The sequence below is a fragment of the Lycium ferocissimum genome, unplaced genomic scaffold (genome assembly GCF_029784015.1).
Source record: "Lycium ferocissimum isolate CSIRO_LF1 unplaced genomic scaffold, AGI_CSIRO_Lferr_CH_V1 ctg14171, whole genome shotgun sequence".
In the NCBI taxonomy this organism is placed as follows: domain Eukaryota; kingdom Viridiplantae; phylum Streptophyta; class Magnoliopsida; order Solanales; family Solanaceae; genus Lycium; species Lycium ferocissimum.
Window position 1 is genome coordinate 1 of NW_026715313.1, and position 26,995 is coordinate 26,995.

At 31.8% G+C, this 26,995-nt stretch overlaps 2 protein-coding genes, 1 non-coding gene and 1 pseudogene across 3 annotated transcripts; 3 read left to right on the forward strand and 1 right to left on the reverse strand.

Moving 5' to 3' along the window:
* Positions 1–1,526: 1,526 nt before the first annotated feature.
* LOC132042225 (ornithine decarboxylase-like) lies at positions 1,527–2,926 on the forward strand (annotated as a pseudogene).
* An 8,318-nt stretch (positions 2,927–11,244) lies between these two features.
* LOC132042227 (uncharacterized) lies at positions 11,245–12,196 on the forward strand. Its single transcript, XM_059432831.1, has 2 exons — positions 11,245–11,667; positions 11,864–12,196. The coding sequence occupies exons 1-2, from the start codon at positions 11,245–11,247 to the stop codon at positions 12,194–12,196; spliced, it is 756 nt and encodes a 251-aa protein (XP_059288814.1).
* A 4,273-nt stretch (positions 12,197–16,469) lies between these two features.
* Positions 16,470–16,542, forward strand: TRNAR-CCU (transfer RNA arginine (anticodon CCU)). The gene has a single exon. It is a non-coding gene; the product is annotated as a tRNA-Arg (tRNA).
* Positions 16,543–18,313: 1,771 nt separating this feature from the next.
* On the reverse strand, positions 18,314–20,584 carry LOC132042228 (uncharacterized). The gene is made up of 2 exons (XM_059432832.1): positions 20,507–20,584; positions 18,314–18,913 (listed from the first exon to the last, which is right to left on the reverse strand). The coding sequence occupies exons 1-2, from the start codon at positions 20,582–20,584 to the stop codon at positions 18,314–18,316; spliced, it is 678 nt and encodes a 225-aa protein (XP_059288815.1).
* Between the last annotated feature and the right edge of the window lie 6,411 nt (positions 20,585–26,995).

A 26,995-nucleotide genomic window follows, 5' to 3' on the forward strand; every position in this document is an offset into this window, starting at 1 on the left:
AATTTATTTAATAAAGCACGGGAATGCTTAAAAAAAATGGTTTCAATGCCCCGATTTGAGTTCTTTATTTTATCCTGCTGATTTGTGGCTTTTTTTTAGGAAATAATTCATTTCCCCCCTTTTCCCACAATATAAACCATTTTTACTTGCTTATACAAATTTATTTCCGGGTAATAAGGACCAAATTTAGCGTTGTTTTGTTTTAAAGGAGTATTTTTCGTTGATGATAGAAAGATGGTTGTTTTAATTTTCATATATAAAAAGGTCAGGGATATAAAACATTAATTACTAGTAGTTATTGTTGAAAATTTAAGACATTGTATCTTTAATTTTTTTTGGGGTTTTAACCATCTTCATTTTAAAATGTATAAGAAAATGTTGAATGGGAGAATTAACCAACTTCTCGCCTAATTTCCCCTTTTGTTTTTTGAAATTGAAAAACAACTACTTTAAGCTAATCAATATTTTTTTTATAAGGCTTATCAATATTTTTTAAGGCTAACCCTTTTTTATGAAAGGCTAATCGATTCTTTTTTTAAGGGTAATCAATATTTTTGAGTTTTATAATTACATCAATCGAAGGGTTCGAAATTTTGAGGAATTCTTTGGGATTTAACCGCCGTGCCCGATTTCTGAAAAGCCGGCAAAGGTTGAATCAGTTAACTTTAAGATCAATCAATGTCGATTTTATTTTTAGATTTATTCAGAACGTATTAATCATAAATTATTCGGTAACGATTAATAAAAAACGTTACCACGAAAATTACCCTTTAACACCTTTAAATTTTAACTTTTTGCCCGTTAAATTTTTTTGAAAAAAAATAAGTTAATACGTTACGGAAATACGTTTATTCTACCCCGTAAATTTTCAAAAAAGTATTATTTTGAATTAACTAAAATAATAGTTTATTTTGGTCAAAAAGTCCTTTTTTATTTCTACCGTATGTCTAATGGCAAATAGATAGGGACATTTTTTACCGTGAGAATTAAAGCGAAAAACCCTCCAAAGAAATTCCCAATTTTATCAAATAATTATGAGTTTAAATTATATATATTGTGGGGAATAAATATACAATACCCTTTTGATGATCGAAACAAAGGTGCATGCGAAAAATCATTCACCACGGAGTGACGAGAGTTTGGAATATCCGAAAAATTATAATTTGTTTGCCAAACTTCCGAGTTTAAAAGAAAAAGGGCCCAAAACCTTTGATTTCAAAAATTTTTTAATTACTATATTTTGTCCTCAAAAGGGATCAATCATATATCCCCCCTTTTTAAAAAATTTGGCATACTTTTAAACCCCAAAGGGATCTCCAAATGGTTTACTTTTGTTTTTCAATAACGGGCCATTAAAGGGGGGGCCAAAACCACGTCTATACGTTTAAAATTACCCTTCATCCATCTATCAACTCCTAAATGCACATACTATTACTTTCTAGCTTTTTCTACTGCTCTTATACTTCATTTCATTCATATTTACAAACCTAATAAATCTTTTTCTTCCCTCTCTATTATATTTCTAGCCCAGACGTCCACAGTTTTTGGTAAAAATCGTGTGCACAAAATAGCAAAAGGGGGATGACGGATTTAATCCGCTCAATTGCTGAAAAGCATCATGAAGCAGGCCAGCCATTTTATGTACTGATTTGGCCACAATTGAAAAGTTTATGCACAAATGGAACCATTCTTTCCAAATGTAAAGCCTTTCTATGCTGTCAAGTGCAACACTAAACCCTGCATTTTTCCCCAAAACACCCAACTTGGGTGCTAACTTTGTTTGGCTACCCTGAGATTGACAGTCTTAAGTCTCGGGAAAAAGTCCAAACCAAATCATATTTGCTAACCCGTGCAAGGTATTTCACAATCACGCAGCCGCGTCGGGGGCAATCTCCAAACTTTGATTCCAAGCTCGAAGTTGAAAGATCAAGAAAGGCACCCAAAATGCCATTTGTTTCTCCGAAAAAGCCCCCAGTGATAGTGGCTCCTTGGCCCCCCCGGGAAAAAATTCGCATGTTGCCTGAAGAAATTGACTCCCCCTGCATTATGTTTAGGAAGGTGGCTGTCCTTAAAGTTGTAGGCGTTTCATTTCACGTGGGATCTATTGCACAGGATCCCAGCATTTATTATGAGGCGATCGCTGGTGCCAGGGCCGTGTTTGATGCCGCTGATTATCTTGGAATTCCCAAAATGCAAATTTCAAACATTGGTGGGGGATTTAGATCGACCCCATTGTTCGAGGAAATAGCTAGTGTAGTGAATGAAGCAATCCAAAGTTATTTCCTAGACTAATTTAACAATAATTTTAAGAGCTGTGGACGATTCTTTCCCTGAATCCGCTTTTACGTTAGTCACACATGATTGGTAAAAGAGTTAGAGGTGAGAAAATAGAATATTGGATTGATGAAGGTATTTATGGATCGTTTAGGCCAACACTTTATAACAGTTGCTTTGTGGGTATCAAGCCACTTTCAGTGAAGGGATCAGAAGAATCTAGTCAAATATGTGAATCGACCATTTATGGACCAAGCTGTGATTCCTTGGATGCAGTGGCCATAGACATAAAATTGCTGGAGCTTCAATTGGATGATTTGATAGTGTTCTATAACATGGCTGCATACTCAAAATTTGCAGGAACCAAGTTCAACGGATTTGATATGTTATCCACACCTACCTATCTCGTTAACACCACTTCTAGCTAAAACTAAATGTCCGAAACATTGAAAAAACTAGAGCTTCCGCGTTATTTTCTTAATTTTCTACATGAGAGATGTGATCGAATAAAGCATTTGTTTCCATATCTTTGCTATAGACGTCCCTAGGGCCGCCATTTGTGTTTAATAGTGATCTTTTAGTACATTTTCTATTTCCATTTTTGTGAGACAAGGACAGGTCTATTTTTTATTACTACAGCTTCTAATCGAAATTTTACATTTTAGTCATTGGATATTCAAGCATTCGTAGCTGTTACTGCAACCATTCTTCTTTTCCGAAAATTGATCGGAGCACATTCACTTGAAAGTCTAAATTCAACCTCTTTGGAAGGAGCTCCAAAAAAGACTTAACTGGATTTCCTTCAGTCAAATTGAACTTCTTATCAATTTGTTAATAGAGATTTGAAGCCACGCTGACATGCCCTTCTAGTTCTAGTTCACTATTTTTCAAATGTTAGCTGAAAGTTGCATAATTTTTTCCTTCGCCGTGCGGTGGCGTGGTCCATGACTAGTAGTTCGGGCTCTCGTATTCGGTAGACGCAGTGGGCATGGGGTCTTCATTGCCTCCTATCTGTCCAATTGATGCCACTTGCGAATGACGGTCATGCCCGCCTTGGACCCAGCTCATGCGACGCCGACATCTATGAGGAATGCTACCTGGTTGATCCTGCTAGTAGTCATATGCTTTTCTCAAAGATTAAGCCATGCATGTGTAAGTATGAACAAATTCAGACTGTGAAACTGCGACTGGCTCATTAAATCAATTATAGTTTGTTTGATGGTATCTACTACCCGGATAACCATAGTAATTCTAGAGTTAATACGTGCAACAAACCTCGACTTCTGGAAGGGATGCATTTATTAGATAAAAGATCAACGCAGGCTCTACCCGTTGCTGCGATGATTCATGATAACTCGATGGATCGCACGGCCATCTTGCCGCCGACGCGAACGATCGCTTACTTTAGAAACAACAATAATAACTGAATAACAATAATCGCTCAAATTGAAACTATCGTTTACTTTAACAACAACTACAATGACAACAACAACAATAATAATTGAATTAAGGAGATTTTTAACTCATGAGTCGTAGAGTATCGTTGTGGTAACGGTTATTTTACCGATTCAAATCCGATGAGAAGCTTTGTCAAACTCCAATCTAGTGATTCGTATTGGAAAGAAGAGTTGTATTTATTTGTAATTGCAAAAGTGCAAGACTAACTTCAAAGGACGTATGGCACAGGATCCATGTAATTGAGACTTTTAAGCAAAACTGTATTAGTCTCCGCAAGAAAATGAATCTAAGTACATTCCTCTGCTAAATGTGCATTATCATGATTCATGAAGAACAGAACTCATGAATCACAAGATCACCCATTCATTTCTTCTCCAAGCAAAGCAGACACCCGGCTCACTGGAATTTGTGGCTTAAAATTAAATCTATTCAAGAGGCCCTTAATTTATATCATAAAGTTAATGAGGCACAAAGAAATTGTTTTGAATTAAGAATCAATCAAACGAGAGAATAGCAAATTCAGAAAAGAAAACAAAACTTGAAATTAAAATCGTCATAAACAAGAAAAAGAAATGAATGTAATAAGTATAAAAAGACGAAATCAAAATTGATGACGAAATTATATGAATATGTTAACATAATGAAAGAAAGATATTTACTTATAATTTGCGGACTTACCTGCACACAACCTCAACTAAATTAAAGAAGAAACACATAAGAAATTGAACTTTTTTTAAACAATTATTATGAAAATTATATTTCATATCTTTTGAACCAAAACTGTCTAGTAGGAATACTTTAACATGTATTCAAATCTTCAATTGAATTAAAGTATAGTTTGAATGTCTAAATGAAATTTATTGACAATTTTAAAGGATTGTCGATATATTAAACAATTAAATTATATATCGCTATAGTGAATTTTGGCAGTCGGCAGATGCCTACAAAGGTTTGGCGACCTAGTAGTACCATGCAATCAACCAGGGGCGTATGTAGCCATATAGGTGGGGGTTCAACCCCTAACTTTTCGACGCGGAACATAAATTCTATGCAAAGTAAAATTTATTAAAACTGTATTAAATAGTAGATATGAACCCATAATTTTTAAAATACAATGAGTTCAACTAAGAATCTTAAAAGGCTGAACCCCTAAAGTTTAAATCCTGGATCCGCCTCTGTAATCAACCATTCACATCACGCAAGGTGTAAATACAAATATGAATTATTTTAAATAGTAGAATTTCCTGTTCGTTAAGTTGTTAAAAAAGCAATATATATTTCTTCTGTCCATTTATATGTTACTCTTTTTTCGTCTGTTTTAAAAAATTACATGATTATTACATTTCATTTTCATTCATAAAAATAGCATACCAATATTTAGTATCACAAGATATCAAAGATACTTTTGACGTGTTACAAATATTTAATCCATGCTCAGAGTTTATCACTTTTTTGGTTTAAATTCATACTTCCAATCAAATCGTTGTCATATGAAATGAATCCGAAAAAGTAATAAAGATGATACTTAACTCCTAATGGCCATAAGAGATCCAACAACATATGACGACAACAAATATTAATGATGCGATGAAGAAAATTAACGTGACAAATAGTAAGATCTTTAATTTCCTGAAAATGGGACACCAACGTTTATCCCACTTGATGTTACGCTCTGTTGTTTTCTTTCTGCTGTATGTAGGTTGTACAAAGTGAAATCGATTAAATCGCGACTAACCATATAAACCGAAATAAACTTAAAAAACCTGATCAATATTGGCTGATTTCGCTTGGTTTAAAAAAACTCCGACATATCGGCCGGCCGCTAACTAAAAAAGTTTCTAAACCGAATCAAACTAACCCGACATTACATGATTCAATTTTTAAAATATTTTATACATAAAAATATTTATTTGTAAAGTAATTTATAAATATTTCTTAAATTTTTTCGCAGAATTTTTTTATCTATTATCATATTATTCAAGCTTGAACTTAGAATTTAATAAGCTTTATATCCTATGGATGTAAGAACTCAAATAAAGTCCAAACCAAAACCAACTCAACACTAATCCTAACAAAAGAAATTCAATTCTACTACTAGAAATGACAATAATGTTGATATCTATTCTTAGCCAGCATAATTGATTTAGCGTTTGTAAAAAATACATAACTTAAGTTTTTTTTTTCCTCGTCATATAATTAATACTTATTTTAGCATGACTTAGTATTTTTAGATTATGGTCATTTTCTTTTATGGCTTGTTAATTAGCAATATTTATTTTAACCGATTATATTAGCTTTTGTTGAATATTTTAATACAATGTCATCACTCTTCTCACATTTTGTGTTATTTTATTAAGAAACACCTTAATTATATAATTTTATCTTACTAGGACTAAAGAAATATTTAAAGTAAACGTTATATGTTTTGTATCAAGACTATTCCGAAAAAAAAACCCTTCGAAAAATCCGAGAAACCGAACAACCCGAGAAAACCCGAAAAATAAAAACCCGAATTTTATTGGTTTGGTCTGGTGTATAAATTTTAAACCCGACGCAATTGGCCGGCTGCCATGCTTAAAACCGAACCAACCCTATCTACGTACATTTCTACCGTATGTTCAATCCGCAAATAGCTGTGGCCACTTCTTATTGATCTTTCCGTATATAATATAAAGGGAAAAGGGTTAAATATACCCCTCTACTTTATTTTATTAATTAAATATATCTTCCGTTAGTGAAAGTTAATAAAAATACTCTTGGCGTCTTCAAACTTCACACTTATGCTCCTATTTGGATGGAAATCCTCAAATCCTCTCAAATTACCCAATTTCAAAAAAATTACCCACTTTTTTGACCCGACCCGCCTATCATCATCATCAAGCTCTAGCTTCATATTCAAAAGAAAAAAGCAAGAACACACTCAAATGATGAAATCTCAAAACTCACCTCAAATTTAATCTTTAAATCCAACTCCAAATCTTGGTGCAACCCATTTTTACACAATCCCGTTTCCAGATTTCATTTTCTTCTTCTTCATCTTGGCTTCCCCTCCACTCTCTTTCTCTCTCTGTGTTCTCCATACCACGTAGGACATATGGAGAGTAAGCCGGAACAAAAAAAAAATATACATATATATATATATATAAAATAATACGTAGTTTGTTTTTTTGTTAATAATAATTGAGCAAATACATTAGTATTTATCTTTTTTCTTTTCATTCTCTATTTTATTAAATAAAATAAAATATTAAAAGTTCATCCCTCACATATAATAAAGACTCCTCATCATTTAATAGCATTATTTGTCATTACTTTCCTTATATTTTTCTTTTATTCCTCTCATTCAATCTATTTAATAACCAACAATATTTCTACTAAAGAAATAATCTGGAAAACGTTACCAATCATCAATTAATCTCTACTAACTAAATGGAGTAATAAAGAAAAATAAAGCCACACGACAGCGTTATCAATCATCCATTGAAGAAAGAAGCTCAAAGAGTCGTTTGGTTTACATTAGGAAGTTTTTTTTGGTTATTACATTAGGAAGTTTTTTTTTTGGTTAATACATTAGGAAGTTAAAGCCCACGTAGCATGAATTTTAACAAAAACAAATTCTTCCCATTTATCTGGAAATGGAAAGACTCCATTCAATAATGGAATTTGAAGGGGTTTCACCATTAAACATGGGACGCCTCTATATGACTATATATACACAGACACACAACATTATCCTTCAGCTTCCTTTATATGGTTATAAGTGGATTTCATGTCTTTTTTTTTTTAGCTAAATGCTTTTACGTGTAGATATTTCTATTTCTTCCATTAAAAATATAATAATGATAACCTTTTGTTTTCTTATAGGCGCAAGATATGGATATATTAAATATTTATGCTGGCGTCTTTGAATTCAGCAGTTCACACAACTCATATGCTACAATAACGTAAGACACTTGATCAAATGCCGATGGATTATGTGCAAGTGCAGTGTAAGAAATTGCTGCTCTAAAATCAATCAATAGTTTTATTATTTTTTATTAAGTTATTAATATGTATTTATGTTTTCTAATTCTAAGGTTTCAAACTTTTCTCCTCCACCTGTAATTGTTTATTTGTTAGATTTATTAACATATTTGTGTGTGTGGTTTATTTAGTTAGTATGTTTAAGTAATAACCACTTGCCAGTTTGTGGAAGTAGATTAAGAAACGGAAATTAGCCAAACATAGCAACTACTTTTATGAGTTTTTTGTTGTTGTTGTTGTTGCTGTTACGCATTTTTGTGAGTTTTACAGAAAGGTATGTGTTTCTGGTGCTTTTGAGTAAAATAAAAGTTATATGTAATATGATTTACATTATATCTCGGGATGAATTTCTATTTTTCTGCTCTACTTTAATGAGTTCTTAAGTTATGCCTAAAGTAGGGCAATATGCATTGCACATAAAAGTGGTGGGAATTTCTGTCCACGGAGTTTCGAGAATATATTTCAATTCGAAGAACATTTTGATATTTGAAAACGCTCTAAATCAGTCATTTGTTAATGTTGGGAGAAGTGGTAAAAGATAATTCATAAAATTCAATTTGTTTTGTCATTGGCTCTATTTGCGACTAAACAAGGAGAAATGTAAAAGCACCAGAATTTATTTCATAAAGAGAAAAAATCAAACCAGATACTTATATATGCATATTTTAAATGTACAAATGTAAATTCTTAAATTTTGTTAAACATTTGTACATAAAAGAATCAATTGTGGTCTATAGCTTGTAGCATAAAGGTATGGCATAGTTCTTTGCCAAAGATTCCTTTTTTTGGACTTCTTTCGCTCATTTTCTTCGTTCATTCAATTCACTCTGAGGTATTCACATTTATCATTTTTTCCTTTATGCTTTTATCCCTTTTTTTCCTACTAATTTTATCTTCCTTTTGGAAGGAATGATGAAGATATTTTTCGGTTAGTTACATTTGATGCATGTAATAGTTTTGGAAACTGGAAAGCGAAAGACCCTTCAACTTAATTACAGAACCTGTAGAGGTCTTTCATTATTAAATCGTGAACACAATTATATGTAAACATACTCACCATTTTGAAGCTAAACTGTTGGCTTACTACTGTTCAGTTAATCATATCTCTTGAGTTAGGTTAGTGTTTGCTTTCGTATATCCTTTTACTAAATTTATGTTTTTCTTCACCGCAAAGCTTTTATTGTTTTTCAACAATTTTGCCACAACCATCTCAGTTATTATTAAGTAGGAAGTAGGTTTTGGTAGAGAATATAGATTTATTTGAAGCTTCTACATAGCGTCATCTTATTTTTATTTTAACAGTGCCAAAGTTTTTGTACGTGCGCTTTTGAAACGAACATTTTTTTTTTCATTGTTGCTATATTAGTTATAATATATGGGTATTAATTTCAATAATGCTATGTTGAAATTAATATTGTTCTTTTGTGTTTCACAGATTTTTTGCATGGAAATTGTTAGTGCCTAAAGGCAAACATATGAATACTTTTTATTAAAAGTAGAATTAAGGAAACAGGAGATGAAAGAGATGAAAGATTGACGTGGGTGATCATATGCACATGTACCCACATTTTTATTTAAAATCAGATGATATAATCATATATTTTGAGCCTCTTCCCATTGAAAAGGAGTGTTGGGATTGAGAGCTCAATAGTTAACACATTAATTAAATGGTCATCACAGATATGATCGTTAATAAGTAAATATTTACCCACACCTTGTGTTTACACCTAACTAAATAATTAATTTTAAGAATCAGCAATTCAAAGTGACATTCATATGATCCTGTTATAGTTAAGTGTGAAGAAGTGTATACGCAAGACATATATCCGGCATTCACTGAATTGGGGCAAACACTGGGGGGGGGGTATGTGTGTGTTTAGAATATGCATGAAGATTAAAACAAATCACATTCTTAATAGCTTAAAATTCTAAACAATACTGTAAAAGATTACCATTATAAGAGAATCCATTTAACTTCTCAAATTATAACAAACTAACAAAATTATTTCGTAAATTTACGAATAATTTTAATAACCGCGCGAAGCGCGGATAAGTACACTAGTGGAAAAATAAAGTGTGTACTAACATGAGAAATGAGCAATTAGCTAGGCACTCGATGGTCATCAATAAAGATTTGCTCCATAAATTCACCATGTCAACAAATTTCATCAAATCACAATAGCTTTATTCCGAAAGATACTAAAAGTCAATCTTCAAGAAATCCCAGTAAAATGAAAGAAAATGAGTTATAGCAACAAAAAAAGGAGGATTAGAAAAAACAAGTAGTATAGCCTTTTGATTTCTTTACAGTCTAGTAAATTAGGTTTACTTCTGTTGTGCATGTTACTACTATAAAATCAAAAGAGGAAAATAATATGAGTTGTTTAAAAAGAAAAGGGAAGGAAGAACTAACCTCCACTCCAGAGAGCGATAATATACCAGTAATTTTGATCTTTGAATTTTTTCTGAGTAAAATCCATGTCCAAACACAATTTTTCAAGTTTCGACTTCAAAATCTATGGCAAAATACATGTTGTTTTTAATACAACAAACCAAACGGTATCCAACATAACTAATCTCAGTATAACTAATCCAACATAACTAACCCCACTGATAAGTTGTATTCAAATCAAACGACCCCTTATAGTTTAAAATTAAATACTTATATTTCTATACTATAAAAAAAATTATATTTACACCTCCTATGAGGTGTATCGATAACTAAGTATATTATGATAGACAAATTAACATTATAAATACAAAGTTTTTATATACCTATTTTTATGAAATTTAGAAAGAAGATAAATATTGTTTGTTGAAAATCATTATTCACGTCTTTGATTAAAAAAAAAAAAAAAGAAGAGAAAATAACTATGTATCTTTTGAAATTTTTGAATAAAAAATGAACACAAATTACTTAATAATATGACTAAAATTTTTACGTATTTGACAATTTTATTTTTATCTTTCGAATCTCTTAAATATACTAATATTATTTTTCAAAAAAATATTTAAACCTTTTACATAATAAAAATCAAAAAAAGTTATCAAGAAAATTAAGTACTTTATCATTTATCAATGATGAAAATATTTTTAGCAACCATGAAAATATAATGTTGGGATATATTTATGCTTTAAATTTATTTTACCAAAATATTGGTACATATATACCAATAATTATAAGATTATTGGGAAAATTCTTGCTACCAGATTACAGCCACTTATGGCAGGGCTTATTTGTAAAGCCCAGGCTGGGTTTATCCCTGGAAGAAAAATATCTTATAACATCATCCTGTCCCATGAACTTGTGAGAGCCTATACTAGAAAACATACTTCCTCTAGGTGTGTCATTAAGATTGATCTCCAAAAAGCATGACTCAATTGAATGGATATACCTAGAACAAGTTCTTAGGGAGCTAAAATTTCCTGACAAATTCCTAGGATGGTTGATCGAGTGTGTGAAGACAGTCAATTATACAATCATGATCAATGGAGAACCTTCTGAGCCTTTTGATCTTTGCTAGAGGACTTAGACAAGGGGACCAAATGTCCCCTTACCTATTTGCTATTGCTATGGAGTATTTAAGTAGACATCTGAATGAATTTAAGCACTGCAAAACTTTCAAATACCATCCCAGATGCTCTAAGCTTGGAATCACTCACTTAAGCTTTGCTGATGATTTGTTACTATTTGCTAAGGCTGATGTGGCTTCAGTTACTGCACTCCAGCACTGTTTCAAATCCTTTTCTCAGGCTTCAGGACTTCAAGCTAACTTAGAGAAAAGCTCTGTGTACTTTGGAGGTACTACTCAAACTGTGCAGGATGAGATACTATCTCTTCTTGGTTACTCATGTGGTGAGCTTCCATTTAAATATCTAGGGGTCCCTTTCTCTACCAAGAAGTTGACTATGGTGCAGTGGTTGCCACTGATTGACAAGATAACAGCCAGGATTTCTACCTGGACAGCAAAAAAAATTATCTTATGTTGGTAGAGTACAATTGGTGCAAGCTGTTATCTTTGGAATTCAGGCCTACTGGGCTCAGCTTTTTATCATTCCTAGCAAGGTCCTAAAAGCTATTGAATCATATTGTAGAAGCTATGTTTAGTCGGGAGCAAATGTCATCACTAAAAAGGCCCTTGTAGCTTGGGAAAGGGTGTGTACCCCAAAGTCAGCAGGGGGACTGAATTTGATTAACCTCCAGCTTTGGAACAAGGTTGCTATAGCCAAGACTTGCTGGGATTTGGAACACAAGGAAGATAAACTATGGATCAGATGGATCCATGCTTTCTACATTAAAGGGCAGCAATTTTATGAGGTGATCATACCACAAAAAGCATGCTGGATGGTGAGGAAAAATTTGGAGGTTAGAACTTTGATTGCCCAGGTTCAACATAATGCCACTACTGGAAAGTCTCTTATTAAAGTCATTTACCTGTAGCTGATTGGATCACAACAAAGGCCTCCTTGGAAGTGTTTGATGTTCAACAACCTGCCCCCTGGACCAAAAGCCATCTTTACCATGTGGTTGCAATTACAAGATAGATTACTAACTGCTTGGACAGTACTACGTATTTGGGATATAGATGTCTGGAAAATTTGTGTCATGTGTCGTAAAGCCAACACATAAAGTCAAGGGACCACCTATATACTAAATGTGATTATGCTCTAGCTATATGGGGAAAACTACTACACTGGTCACAAAACCCGTTTGGTACTAGTAATAGTTGGGGACAGTACATAGAACAAGTTATACAGAAACGGAAAGGCAAGTTAACAAATGCTCGAATTTTCAGAATGCTCTATGTTGAGTTTGTATATCTTTGTTTGGCTAGAAAGGAACCAACGAGTCTTTGAAGAAAGAAGTCGGGATTGGGAAATGGTTGCAAGGGAAGTAGCATACATATGCAGTGTTCGAGCTGGGCCTGGGATTGCTTCTACTATTCATCAATTTGTATTTTAAGTTTAGTAGGCATATCCTAGTGTAGGTTCTTTGTAGTTTCATTTCAAGAAATAGCAAGTGGCTATAGTTTTGTAAAGCTTTACTGGTGATTAATACAAAAAAGTTAGTTACCAAAAAAAATGATTATATATTTCTGCCATCGATTAAAACTAACAAAAAATATTGCTATTGTTGGTGAAAAAAAAAAAAATCATCAACTAGTATCTACTTTTTGTAGTGGAAAATGTGATATTTATTGTAAACCGACTTAATTCGAGAAAATATCAATCATTTTACTCAAAGAATGTCACATCACTTTAGACAAAACCGACTTATTCGTTTCCTCATTTTTATAGCCAAACACGTAATTAGGGGTGAGCATACTTTGGTATATAATCATATCGAAATCGCAATTTTCGGTATCGTAATTTAACTTCGCCCAAGACCATGCCAAAACTCCATATTTATGTCTCTTTTGGCTTGTTCATTTCTAGTTTAGTATTATACTAGGACAATTATCATCATCATCAAGAAAACGGAAGGTTTTCTTGAACCCAAGTACTGACCCATTCTTGTCATAAACTGGTTTACTATTGTCGAGTCCCTTCCATGAGCCGCCACCAATAATTGCTCTGTTGAAGTTCTTACCTTTCCCTATTTTTTTCTTTAAATGAGTAATGAAATAGTTTACATTAGCAGTAGTCGCCTCGAATAATTCATATGGCTTATTGTTTCCATACAAGTCTACAAGTCGAATTTGGTCACACTGAATAGGAATGCCACAAACAAATTTGAGAAGAAAGCTCATAAGTTGTTCATCATCAAGATTCATCCCCATTCTTCTAGTCATCTGAAAGCTCATAAGTTGTTCATCATCAAGATTCATCCCCATTCTTCTAGTCATCTTCGCATGTACTTTTTCTGTGTAAACAAATTATGAAGTTTTTAAGTTTTAGATACTAAAAGAAAGAGCGTGAAAGAGAGGATGTAGAAACATAACAACACAATAACTTGCTACTTATTTATAGGGACAGTCTTGAAATAATTAGGAAATCAAGAAATCTTAGTATTTCCGTGTTTTATTTTCACCGTTATTTCCGAATTCAATAAGGACACAAATAACCAAGAAGTACGACTATAATTTTATTCTTCCAGGATCGCTTAATTATAATATAAAAATAGTCTTACTCAAATGGAGTATTAATTAATTTTAATTTACCGTTTTCTATAAGGACACAAATAACCAAGAAGTACCAGTATAATTTTATTCTTTCAGGATTGCTTAATTATAATATAAAATATTTGGGTTATGAATGGATCCACTATAAAAATAGTTTCCCATGGGACTTTTTTTCAAATATTGTCATACGCACATTATAATGTCCACATATACCCATATCGGTATGTAGCTTTTTTGGTACGCAAAATGATATTTTCATAAAATTTTAAAAACTAATACAATTGATTTGTGTGTTAAAAGACAGTAGATCAGGTGAAGAACACTAGCTTTTAAACTATTTTTGCAACTTCTTAGAGGTATAATATGCTTTGATGTATCACCACCGGATACATCATTGAAAATGTTTGGCAATTATCAATATATATATATATATATATATATATATATATATATATATATATATATATATATATATATATATATATATATATATATATTGTACAAAATAAGGAATATTAGATAGGTAAAACATAAATTTACTTGATCAATAAAAGATGAATTAATAGGAAGTAATTGCGTGACGAATCTTAATCATATTAATTAATTTTATTCATCGTAATTTCATTAAAACAAAATATTTCATACAACTAGAAAATATATGATGATGAACTGAAAAAAAAATTGAAAATTTAATAACTTAGAAGCAAAGATACGTAACATAAAGTAAGAAGAATTATGAAATATATATATATATATATATTGTATTAAATAAAGAATATTAGATAGGTAAAACATAAATTTACTTGATCAATAAAAGATGAATTAATAGGAAGCAACTGCGTGACGAATCTTAATCATATTAATTAATTTTATTCATCGTAATTTCATTAAAACAAAATCTTTCATACAACTAGAAATATATGATGATGAACTGAAAAAAAAATTAAAATTTAATAACTTAGAAGCAAAGATATGTAACATAAAGTAAGAAGAAAGCGTTCGTAATTCATAAAATAAAGGGGTAGGGACTAGGGAGAACGTTTTCTCGATTGACTTGAATGTGTAGATATACAAAAAAAAAAAAAAATTATATCTAAATATCCCCTTAAATTTGACACGTTTTATAAGTTAGACCTCTAATTTAACTAATGATCATATAAGACACTTTTACTTGTCATAAATGTCTTATGAATACCCGTGTTAACAAGACCAAATGCGTGCAATAGACTTTCTCAAGTGAACCAATTGTTGAATGACAAGTGTAATTCAGTGCAACTAAAAAATACCTTTCAATTGCTCATGCTTCACAAGACCATATAAATCAAGATTTATGGGATGAAATTAATTATGGTCCAACTGATGATAGGTTTTCCCCAATCATAACCAAATTTATGACTTAGGTTCTTTCCATTTCATAGAACAATTTAAGGAAAATTAGAACAATAGGTCCATTGGTATCAGTGGGTCTAACGAGATTTTAGAACTGATTAAGTTGTAGAAAATTTGGGAGGGTAACTCTTTACTAATTTGTTAATTTATTTTTTCCAGTTTACAAATTCAAAATCAAGTGTTCGTTGGAGAAGATGATTGGACTTTTTAGGCTTTTACATATATAAATAAAATGAGAATAAAAGTAAAAAAAAATAAATATATGTCCTGATGCGTTGAAAACTGATTTTGAGACACACAATTTACATCGTCAGTAACTTGTGTTTAAAAGACACACCAAGAACAAGATCAACTATCTAACTGGTCACTTCTTAAATTTATTAGGCTATCTTACAAATTCTTCTAAGTTTAAGTGGCTATGTAGATATTTAGCCTAAAAGTTTCTTATCCTCCTTAACTAATACTCCTTCCGTTCCAACATACATGAATTATTTTTTGAGGTCCAGAATGAAGGAAATTTTTCAAAGTCCAACGATGTATTCTCCTGTCCCAATTTATGTGGCACCGTTTAACTTGACACAAAATTTAAGAAAGAAAGAAAGACCTTTTTTAATTTATGGTCTAAAATAAATCTTGGACATTTTTGTGACTCTAAATCATTTCATTAAGGGTAAAAGGAGAATTTTAAAGTTAAGTTATTTCTAATTATAGAAAGGTGACATCCTTTTTGGGACAGAATAAAAAAGATAGTGTGCTACATAAATTGGAACAAAGGAAGTATTAATTTTATTTTTTCTCTTTAATGGGTCTTCCAAAAATCCCAACATTGACTATTTCTCTCTTTTTTTTTTTTTTGACTATACCGAGTTATCGCTGCAAGCCCCGAGATATTATTACGGCAAAGGATGAACAAAAATCCAGAGCTCTGATTCAAATTTCTCTCGATTCATCCCCTCATAAGGAATTACCAAATCATTTGACCCTTCACCCATTCCAATATAAAGGATTGGTCAATCAAATAATAGATAGTAAATGGGTCGGTTTGAAAATAAATGAATCGCTAGTAAGGATAATATTGACCAATTATCCTCTAATTAATTTCTTTAATTAACTTTCTTAAGGGATGTGCTACACCGAAAAAATCATTTATTTTGAAATTAGATAGATAAGCTATAAACATTTGAGAATAAGCATAACAGACAAGCGCCTGTAGCTCAGTGGATAGAGCGTCTGTTTCCTAAGCAGAAAGTCGTAGGTTCGACCCCTACCTGGCGCGCTATGTTCTAAATAATTTTAAGTTCCCTTTTTGTAGTATATTTGTTTAAAGGTGCAGCCTTTGTCCTATTTTGTTTGATTACTTTTATTTTCCTTAAACAAAATGTTAAATCGATCGAAGTTAAGTTTGATCAAGCCAAACTTTTATCAAGTTTTGACAAAGTCGAGTCCAATCGAGTAAAACTTAAGTTGAATTTAGCTTAGCTAAAATTGGACTGAAATTTAGACGATAGGAGTGGCAATGGGGCATATTGGAGCTTAACCTCTAAAATTTCAACCCGCCCCACATTTAGTTTTAAAAAAGATTGTAACTCCCTGCTCCACACATATAACAACTCTTTGTTTGATTACTTTTATTCTAATCAAAAAATAATTTTCCTTAAACAAAATGTTAAATCGATCGAAGTCAAGTTTGACCAAGCTAAACTTTTATCAAGTTTTGGCAAAGTGGAGTTGAATCGAGCAAAACTTAAATTGAACTGAGCTTAACTAAAATTGGACTGAGATTTAGATGACTAGGAGTGGCAATGGAGCGTATTGGAGCTTAACCTCCAAAATTTCAACCCGTCCCACATTTAGTTTTAAAAAAGATTGTAACTCTCTGCTCCACATATACAACAACTCTCCTGACTCCACATAGGTTTTAAACTAGAAATGACAATGGCGTGGGTTGGAGCTTAACCCCCAACATTTCAAATCTCCACAACACCCCCCCCCCCCCCACCCCCCACCAAAAAAAAAAAAAAAAAAAGACAGCTCACATTTAGTTTTAAAAAAGATTGTATCATAAAAACAAAATTGTAAAAGGACTCGGTGTCTAAACCTAGTATTCCATAGCAAATTAAAAGATGAAAATAGAAAAAAAATGTCAGAATGGCAAGAGATAAAAAGACAGTCAAAAGTTGTAAGAAGCTTGAAGCACACAAAGGAGTATTGTCGCAGATATTGAAAGGTCAAAAAAGATTTCGATGACAATTAATCCGCAAGTCACGTCTAATAAAATTCCAACGAAAAATCTATAGGTAGATTAGTATGTGATTTTATTATTACTTTTAATATAAACGTGGTGTTCGAGTCAGCTTGATGGAATATTACCTCCCACCAACACAAATATTGAATAAGCTTGCCCATAAAGTCTTAAATATAATTGTTACTTCTCATATGATTGGAATTGTAGCATATGTTGGTGTTCGTTAAAAGAAATGTTGGTGGAAATTGTTGCTTTCTTTATTGTTCATTTTAGCAAATAAAAATTCAAAACCATCAACTATATCTCAATCGTATTTGATAGAAATTAACTATGAAAAGCAAGAGATAAACCCATAACTGCACCTGTTAATTTTTAAAAACAAAAACTTAAGATAAAAAAACAACACCAATGATGGATTATTTGCTGTTGTTTGCTCATTCAACTTTTGTTTGAACACTATTGACCAAAGTTTTAGGCATTTCCTCGTCATCTAATTGGAACTCCTCTTCATAACTCTGATTGTTCTCCACAAACTTTGTTATTGAATTCATTGTTACTTCTTGTGAATTCTCTTGAATTTACATATTTCTCAGTGTTGACATCATAAAAGTACTTGCCATTTTCCACGAACCATGTGTTACTTGTGGCCTGCTGTTGCTGCACCATGTTACAATTGTAGTGATTATAGTTTGTGGGGTTGCTTTGTTCTTCATTGTTGTAATAGTAATTGTTGCCACCATTCTTGTTATGGTAATTGTTTGTGCTTGTTGGGTATGTGGTTTGGGGGGGGGGGGGGGGGGGGTTAATCCCAAATCAAGCTTTGTTGTTCATACTCCTCGTCATTGTTGTAGTATTCCTCGTTGTTGTTGTTATTGTTACTGTTTTTGTTGTAGCTAGTAATTGTTTGCGCTTTGCCGTTATTATTGTTGTTGTTGTAAGTGCTATCACTATTATAATACTTCTCGTTGTTGTTTTTGTTGTTAAGACTGCCACCATGATTGTACTCCTCCTCGTTGTTGTTTTTGTTGTTAGTGCTGCCACCATTATAATACTCATTACTGTTGTTGTTGTTGTTATTAGTACTGCTACCATTGTAGTATTCCACCTCGTCGTTGTTTTTGTTCTTAGTATTGTCACCATTGTAGTACTTCTCATTGTTGTTGTTCACGTTGTTAGTACTGCTACTATTCTTGTACTCCTCGGCGTTGTTTTTGTTGTTAGTATTGCCACCACCGGAATACTCCTCGTTGTTGTTGTTTTTATTGTTAGTACTCTTACTATTCTTATACTCTTCACTATTATTGTTGTTGTTGTCATTGTTGTTCTCCGAGACAGTGACATAGGCAACAAGGTTGTAATTCTTTGGAAGGTATTTGTTATTGTGAATAACTACTTGTGTCTCCTTTTCATTATTATTGTTGTTGTTGTTATTGCTCAGAATTTTGTTGAAAAATTGTATGTTTCTTGCTTGAATTTGCAAAGAAGAAATGAGGGTAACAAGAAGGAAGATGAAGGAAAAATGCTTGGTAAAGGCACCCATTAAAGAAGGATAGTAAAATAAATATAAATTTGTATAGCGAATTAGCGCAATGACTTGCTGTGATAATTCTATCTTTATATAGAGATCATTCTATATCTTCTTTTTTTTTATAATTTTTTTTTCAAACTCTCCTTCTTTATATTTTATTTATTTGTTTAAGGGGAGTGATCATCTCTTACAAAATTTCCTGTTGATTAAGCGCAAATTGGAGGGAAATAGTGGTCCCTATGAATTTCTAGTTTTAATTAATAAACCAAGATACTAAGATTATAAAAGATAATTAGAAGGGTTTTGACTTTTGTGTGGAGATAGACGAAGTTGGAGATGGAAAAGAACACGCCAAATCACATAAATATATTATGGTTAAATCATAAATGTTCTACTGATGCAAAAATAAATATTAATTAACTATAATTTAGTGATAATCCCACTCCATAGTGGCATCATAGAAACATCTCTAAATGATTATATGCAAATTAACGAAGTGATTCTGCTAAATCTTTGGAGATAGACCACAGAAATTGGACAATTCAATTAGTCCACTAACTAAAGTATGTTTTTCTACACGAGCAAAACAATAATAAAATACGAGTAACTAAAAACAAGTGTTTGGCCAATCAATTCCTTCTTTTGTCACTTTTACACTTTTTAATTTATTATTTTATTGGCTCCAGCAATTAATATAATGCGTGACTAGCGGCCATTTAAAATTGGATTTCCCTCCTAAAAACTTTGAAATCCAAAATAGCGATTATTAGCCATGTTTTAATTGTCTTTTAAAAAATAGTTACTATCATGAAATTTCAAATTGCACATCCACGGTGAAACTCTAAGATATTATAGGGGCTGGAAATGACTAAAATTGTAAAGGAAAAAGGGTCAGATTTACTCTATTTTCAAAAATAATTTACATTTAACCTCCGTTATACTTTGCGAACAAAAACACCTCTATTGTTAGCAAAGTTATTATAAATGTCCTTCAATTGTTAACCCTTCCACCATGGCCAACGACATTTCATGTGGCCCGACATTTGAGCAAGGTGAACGCCACGTGGCATGCCACCTCACCACCTTAGTCTTATTTTATTTCCCTTTCCTCATGCCACTTCAAGCAACCCTTATTTTATTCTTAACCCCAATTCTAGGTGTTCACAGACCACACTTTGTGGGATTTCAACTAGGTATGTTAATGTAATGTAACTCTAGGTGTAAAATGCAAAAGTGGAGCTAGTCCATTTTTCCCCTTTTTGTGGGATACTGGCGTAGTTGTAGACTGAAATTTCTCATCATCTGCTTTCGTATGTAGTCAATCGCATGTCCATAAAAGCCCAAGTTTCTTGGTTCTTGCCCACTCAATGTCCAATGTGTTATCCAATAGATCAATGGACCGCCCATGATTTTCCCATGGGCTTAGAGTGATCTCTCTCATTTTATCCAAGTTAGAAATGTTGCTACCCTTGTTGAATGTTGTGGCAAAACAAGTTTGTTCATGTTTGTTCCCATTTCTAACACATTCTTTTGATCAATTACCATTGCTCTATGAAAAATTATTTCAGTTTGAGTCTTAGGTAAAAACTAATCACCACAAGAAAGCACTCTGAACTGCAGAGGTAGATTCAAAATATTGAGTTTATGGATTCTGCATTCTTAAAAAAATAAGGGATGGTCTTTAATTTTTGGCCCTCAAATTGCTGGTCTTTAATTTTTGTCCTTCAACTAAAAAAGTGGCCGAAAATACCCTGAAATTCTAGGTTCGAATCCCAATAGAGTAAAAAAATAATAATAATTTCACAAGGCGGATCTTCATAGAAATTATGCCTATTCGGGGTAAAGTTAGGCATAACTTCTGTAGTATCCTAGTAGAGCCAAAAAAAAGAAAAAAGAAAGAAAAAAAAAAAACACAAGGCAAGGTTTCGATAAACTATGCCTATTCGAGTTAAAGTTATACCCAAGACATAGTTCTTAGAAATTAAGTTATCTCTGCAACAATCCAAGGCATAGTTTCTATATAGAAGTTCAATTGGATCAAAGGCGGGCCGGGCAAGATATACTAAACAAGAGATAATAGTAACTTAAAAGTAGTTAAGTTAAACTAATGATGTCAATTACAACTCGGTTATGAAGTTCATATCTTGTTTTTGGGTGCAGCGTTAATTACTGCATCTTGCACTTTCTTAAATTTATATATTGGTAACTTGGTTTTAAATTATTTTTGCATGTTTAAACCCCAAAGGTCTCTTGTCTACAAAGTTCACCAACTTTAGTTATAGACAGTTTATCACGGGGTTCCAGAAGCTATACATTTACAAAAATGAAAGTAGACTTTCTTAATAATGTTAACTAATCTATCTAAAAAAAATACAATCAATTCAATTAGCTCAACAACTTTGGTGTTTCCACGTTTTATCAAACAGTAAAAGAACCCTCTTCCCAACAACAAAATAATAAAGATATCCAAAGCAGAATCCTACAAGTGTGCCTCGGAATCGGAGGATAGCCAATAAGCGTGGATTTACCCTACCTTGGGAGGTAGAAAGGTTGTTTCCGATAAACCATCGGTTCAAGGAAAAGTAAATGAAAGCAGTTCGGAAAAATAGTCATGGCAAACGAAAATAGTTCGAAAAAAGTCAACCTCTTCTCAATACTTCTTCGGCCTAACTCTACTTCTCCTAAAACCATCCATAGCCAACCTCTCACACCTCCACACTGGGAAGGGCTTCCATGCCTCTCCTCTTCACATGCCCGAACTACATCAGCCTCGCTTCCCGCATCTTATCCTCTACCGAGGCCACTCCCACCTTGACCCCGATATTGTCATTTCTAATCCTATCTCTCCTTGTATGCCAGCACATACAACTCAACATTCTCATTTAATTTCCACAACTCTCATCTTCTCATGAACGTGAGAGTTCTTGACTGGCCAATATTTCCCTCATACAACATATTCGGTCTAACCACCGCTCTGTTGAACTTGCCTAAGAACCTTCCTCCCACAAGTACAAAATATTTTTCTTCAATTAGAGAATCAATCATATGATAATTTCCAACAAACCTGCATTGATCTAACAAGGCAGCACAAGTCAAAAAATATCCATCAAACGTAGTGGTTAAATGTCATGTTTAACACAGTAGTTATGAAGACTAACTAATTAATTGTAACCTTGACCAACAAATGAAAAATAGAGATATTCAAAAACCACTATCAAACTCTAAGAAGCCACAATGTATAATACACAAAAAATGTTTAGGTATTTGTTCCCTGGTTTTTTGTCACATAGTTTGAATCAAGAAATGTGCGTGCGCGTGTCGGGGTTGAGGAGGGGGCGGGGGAGGCGCGGGGGGATAGGTGGGTGGACATATAGTTATTTATCGTCACAAAAAGAAATAAAACCTGAATTTAAAGTTGAGTATGTCCTTTGGACAATGATCATAATGTATTATCCCATTAATAACAACAGACAGAAATTTCCCAACTTAATTATTTCGATTCTCTTTTTTTTATGGTGAATTTGATCACTAGTTTATCAAAAAAGTTAAAGCATTTATTCATGTGAGAGATATGTTTCATTGTCTACAACAAAATTTGAATTAAACACAAATTATTAATGCCCATCATTTTAGGACATTTACAGAAGTCCTGTCCAATATAATAATGAGGTTTGGCGCAACAACTATTTTCGATAAATTTAAATTTATGCACTTATGATCTAAAGATATTTACAGGCAGATGGAGCAAAGAAAAAAATATACTAATATCAGTCAACTAGGGTATTAAAATGATTTTATGTAAGTATAGTTGCATATACAACGCAGATATAGAGTAATAATACAATCTCTCGATTGTTAGATTGTAACCTTTCATGCCCAGTAATAATTGTTCGCTTTGGACTTATAAGGATTGCATGACTTTAAAACACGTTACTAAGATCTAAAGTTTATTTTCTTAGATATCTAACATCTCTCCCGTATTTTACAGATACAGAATTTGCCCACTTTGTCACATAAATGAATTCAAAGTAGACTAAGGAATTCGAAAATAAGTTCAGGATTCGTACTTGAAAACAGGCTGTTACATCTTGCATTCTATTTCTTTTATCAGATTGGAATATTGCGAGGAAGAAAAGAAGATAAAAGTGAACTTTTGTTTGATTAACATAATCCCAAGGTTCGCTAGTCCATCACAACTAATCATTCAAAAATTAAAGTATTATATTTAAATGGAGTTTTTTTTATTATTATTATTAACTATGAAAGAAGAGAAAGCTAGGCAAGATGGAGCTGTACATGCAATAGAATAGAAGAATGTGAATTTCCACAAGACACAAGCAGCTCAAGACTATGAGCTTTTTTCTTTCACTAAAACAGGGATGACAAAAAAGAAAAAGAAGAAAAGAGAAGAGGGCATAGCCTTTAATTCACCCATGAAAAACTTTTGGAAAATATTGGAAATTGAAGAGAGATATGGTGTGGGGTTCAACCATGAGAGGACAATATGACAGGGTTTTACAAAAAATAATTGGCCGTATTTACTGTTTACTTTTCCTTGTCAGTATACATAATGCACTGATTATACACGGTTATACATATATTATCCATATACTATATACATGATTGGCCAACTATTTTCAGTTTAAGTGGTTGGTTAGACGACTAATTAGCTTAATTCTTCTATTATAAAATTTGTGATATACAAACTCAAAATGGGTCGACACAATTCCTATTTGTAACTCTTTTTTAGCTTGTGTACCTTGGGGCTAGTCCTATTGAATCTCTTCCTAAAAAAATTATATATATATTATGTAAATATAATTTTTTTTTGTTTATATATAAATTATTGAATTCTATCGATATACGTTTTTTTGTTTTTTAATTTCTGGCATCGCCACTGTCTATATCTAGTAACCTTAATTAGAAACTTTTTGCCTCTCCTATGTTGTTGGTTGTAGACACAAATGGAGGGAAGAACACATGATGGTTTAATTCCTTTTTCTATCCTTTTCTTTGTCCCCATACTTATTGTACCATCTTAACTATTAATTCAAACCTTATGTTCCAAAAAAATAAACCTTAATAGGAAACTGAATGAAATAAATATATTCCGACATGCTTAATGAATAAAGTCACTTTAGATGGAAAGCTTAAATGGAAAGCTTAACCATCTTTATAACTACCCATACCAGCTTAATAGTTTTGTGACTTCTATAATAATTACTCCCTCCGTTCACTTTTATTTGTCCATTTTTGACTATGCACACTTTTTAAGAAATAATAAATGAAGTGCATAATTAATCAATATACCCATATTAATTAGTGCATATTTTTATTGGATTTAAAAAATTATTTGAAGTGAGTATTTAATACTATGGGTAAAACAAGGAAAAAGAAATTGTCCTGTCTTGACATGCTAAAAGTGATAAGTAAAAGCGAAAATTTATTTTTAGAATACTGGCCAGGTAAAAGTAAACGGAGGGAGTAGATAAAATTGAGAGATTCTTCGTTATAAAATATGATTTAATTATGATTTATGATTTATGGAAACTTGTATTGGGAAACGTTGACCGTGTTGTCAGCCTTGCACCTTGGAGATCTTTTGTTTATTTAATTTGGATCACTTTTTATTTGATCGCAACATCTCCCTTTTAATTCCCTTGCCTAGCTTGCAAGCATAGTAAGTATTACTATTTTTACTTTATCTTATGATGACTTTTACACAATAAGTACTCTATGCTCAAGCATTTTTATGCTAAGATCTTTGTCACATATGCAAAAAGTGAAAATTCAGAATGAAGAAAATTAAAGGGAAATAAGTATGTCTTCCACGCTTCATGTAGTTCACATATGCTTATGATCCCTATTAGCTGTTATGAACTAGTGAAAGTGAACATACATTTATCACTCTTAATTAGAGACTTCTATTTTAAAGTTGTCCTAACCAAATGCCAAATCATTAGTATTAGTAAATTTATCAACGGATTCTATATTCGTTAATACATTTTCCATCGGCATAGCAACCGAATATCAGTTAGGGCCTGTTTGGAAAGCCACCCAGGTAATTGGAATTGGGTGTAATTGTGTGTATTCGCAGTTTCACTGTTTGTTTGACCAAGAATTACGCGATTAGGTGGGAATTGGAGTGTAATTGACGGGGTGTAATTACACTCCAATTCTCCAAGGAAATTTGGTGGGTGTAATTACAGAATTACAATTCTGAATTACTTTTTAGTTTGTTTATTTTTTTACTTTAATTTAAATTTATTTTATTTCTATTATTTAATTTTTTTGATTTTTAATATTTTTTTTTATTTCTATTATTTTAATTTCTTTTTTATTTTTACTTTTTTCTTATTTTTATTTTTTAAAATGTATTTTTCTTTTTATTTTATTTATTTTTCATTTTCTTTTCTTTTCATTTCCAACCTTTTACTTGTGATTCCATGTAATTCTTTCGTATTTTTATTTTTTTATTTTATTCATTTAGCATAACCGTGTTATTATTCTAATATTTGAAACTACATCTCTTAATATTGGAAAGAATGAGTTATTAACAAACTTGACATATAACGGAGTGACGTTATTAAAGTAGAATTTCATTGTGAATGGGGTTATAGACTTATATTTTTCCTTTCTTTTGAATTATTTACTTAAGTTACGTTAGAACTTACTTATATAATGTTGTAATTTGACATAAGAGTATTATGTTAAACTTTTTCTTTTGGTTTTTGAATTTAGGTTATATTTTTAATTTTAAGTTATTTGCTTTTACATTGCATGTTGTTTATTTTTCACTTACATTTGATGGATTTTTTGTGTCAAACATTTGAATAATGTTATGGCATTATATTTATTAATATTATTTTTTTGTCAAACATCCAATCCATGACGTTCTCACAAAAAAAGTCTTCTTTAAGTTTTATAATTAATTAAAATTAAATATTAATTTGAAAAATATATATCAATTATTTTTGTTACAATATTAGTTACAAATATATGATTATTAATTAATATATTTTCAAGAAACAATGTGTTATTAAATAACTAATTTAATATCATTTATAAAGGCAATATTTTTTAAATTTTAATTTTAAATTTTTTATAATTAAATTTTATTTTTAAATTAAATCGACTGTAATTACACTTGTGCAACTAAACAAAGACGCTTGTAATTACAATCGTGAATACGTTATGACAAACAAACCAGTGTTGTAATTACATCCGTATGGTAATTACTAAAGTCAGGTAATTACTACCTTAGTAATTACACCAATTCCAATTACCAGGTGGCTTTCCAAACAGGCCCTTAGTAAATTCATCAAAGGAGATTTTTACACTAGGGTGCGTTTGGTACGAAAGGAAAATATTTTCATGAAAGCTATTTTCTTGAAAACTAAGAAATTTGCTTACTCATTTACTTTGGCAAGTAAGAAAAAATTTATTATCCCACGAATATTTATATGTAACTCAAGACAAATATGAGGGTGGCTAAGTGAGGGTGAGGTGGTTATATATAGAACTTATTTTCCCTACTCCTATACCGTAATTATTAATTTTGACTTAAGAAACTTATTTTCCCTAATATTTTGACCAATCAAATATAAAAAAATTTAAAATCGTTCAAAAAAACATTTTCCTCTGTACCAAATTCACACCTAGTTAGAAAATTACCAACGAAATTATATGCCACAATTCCTTAGCTTCCTACCCGACATAGGTCAATAATATTAGTACATCCCAAAATTGACTAATAATATATTCAAGATTAAAACACAATTAACGCTACAAATCATATGGTTGCAAAATCTTATTATATCATTAACCAATTGCTCCAACACCCAAGGTGTTAGTAGACAGATTGAAGAAAAAAATACAACATAATAATTACTTGTGTTCCTTTCATTCTCTTCAAATACCAACATTAATGTTCAAGAGCTGTTCTCATTTTGGATA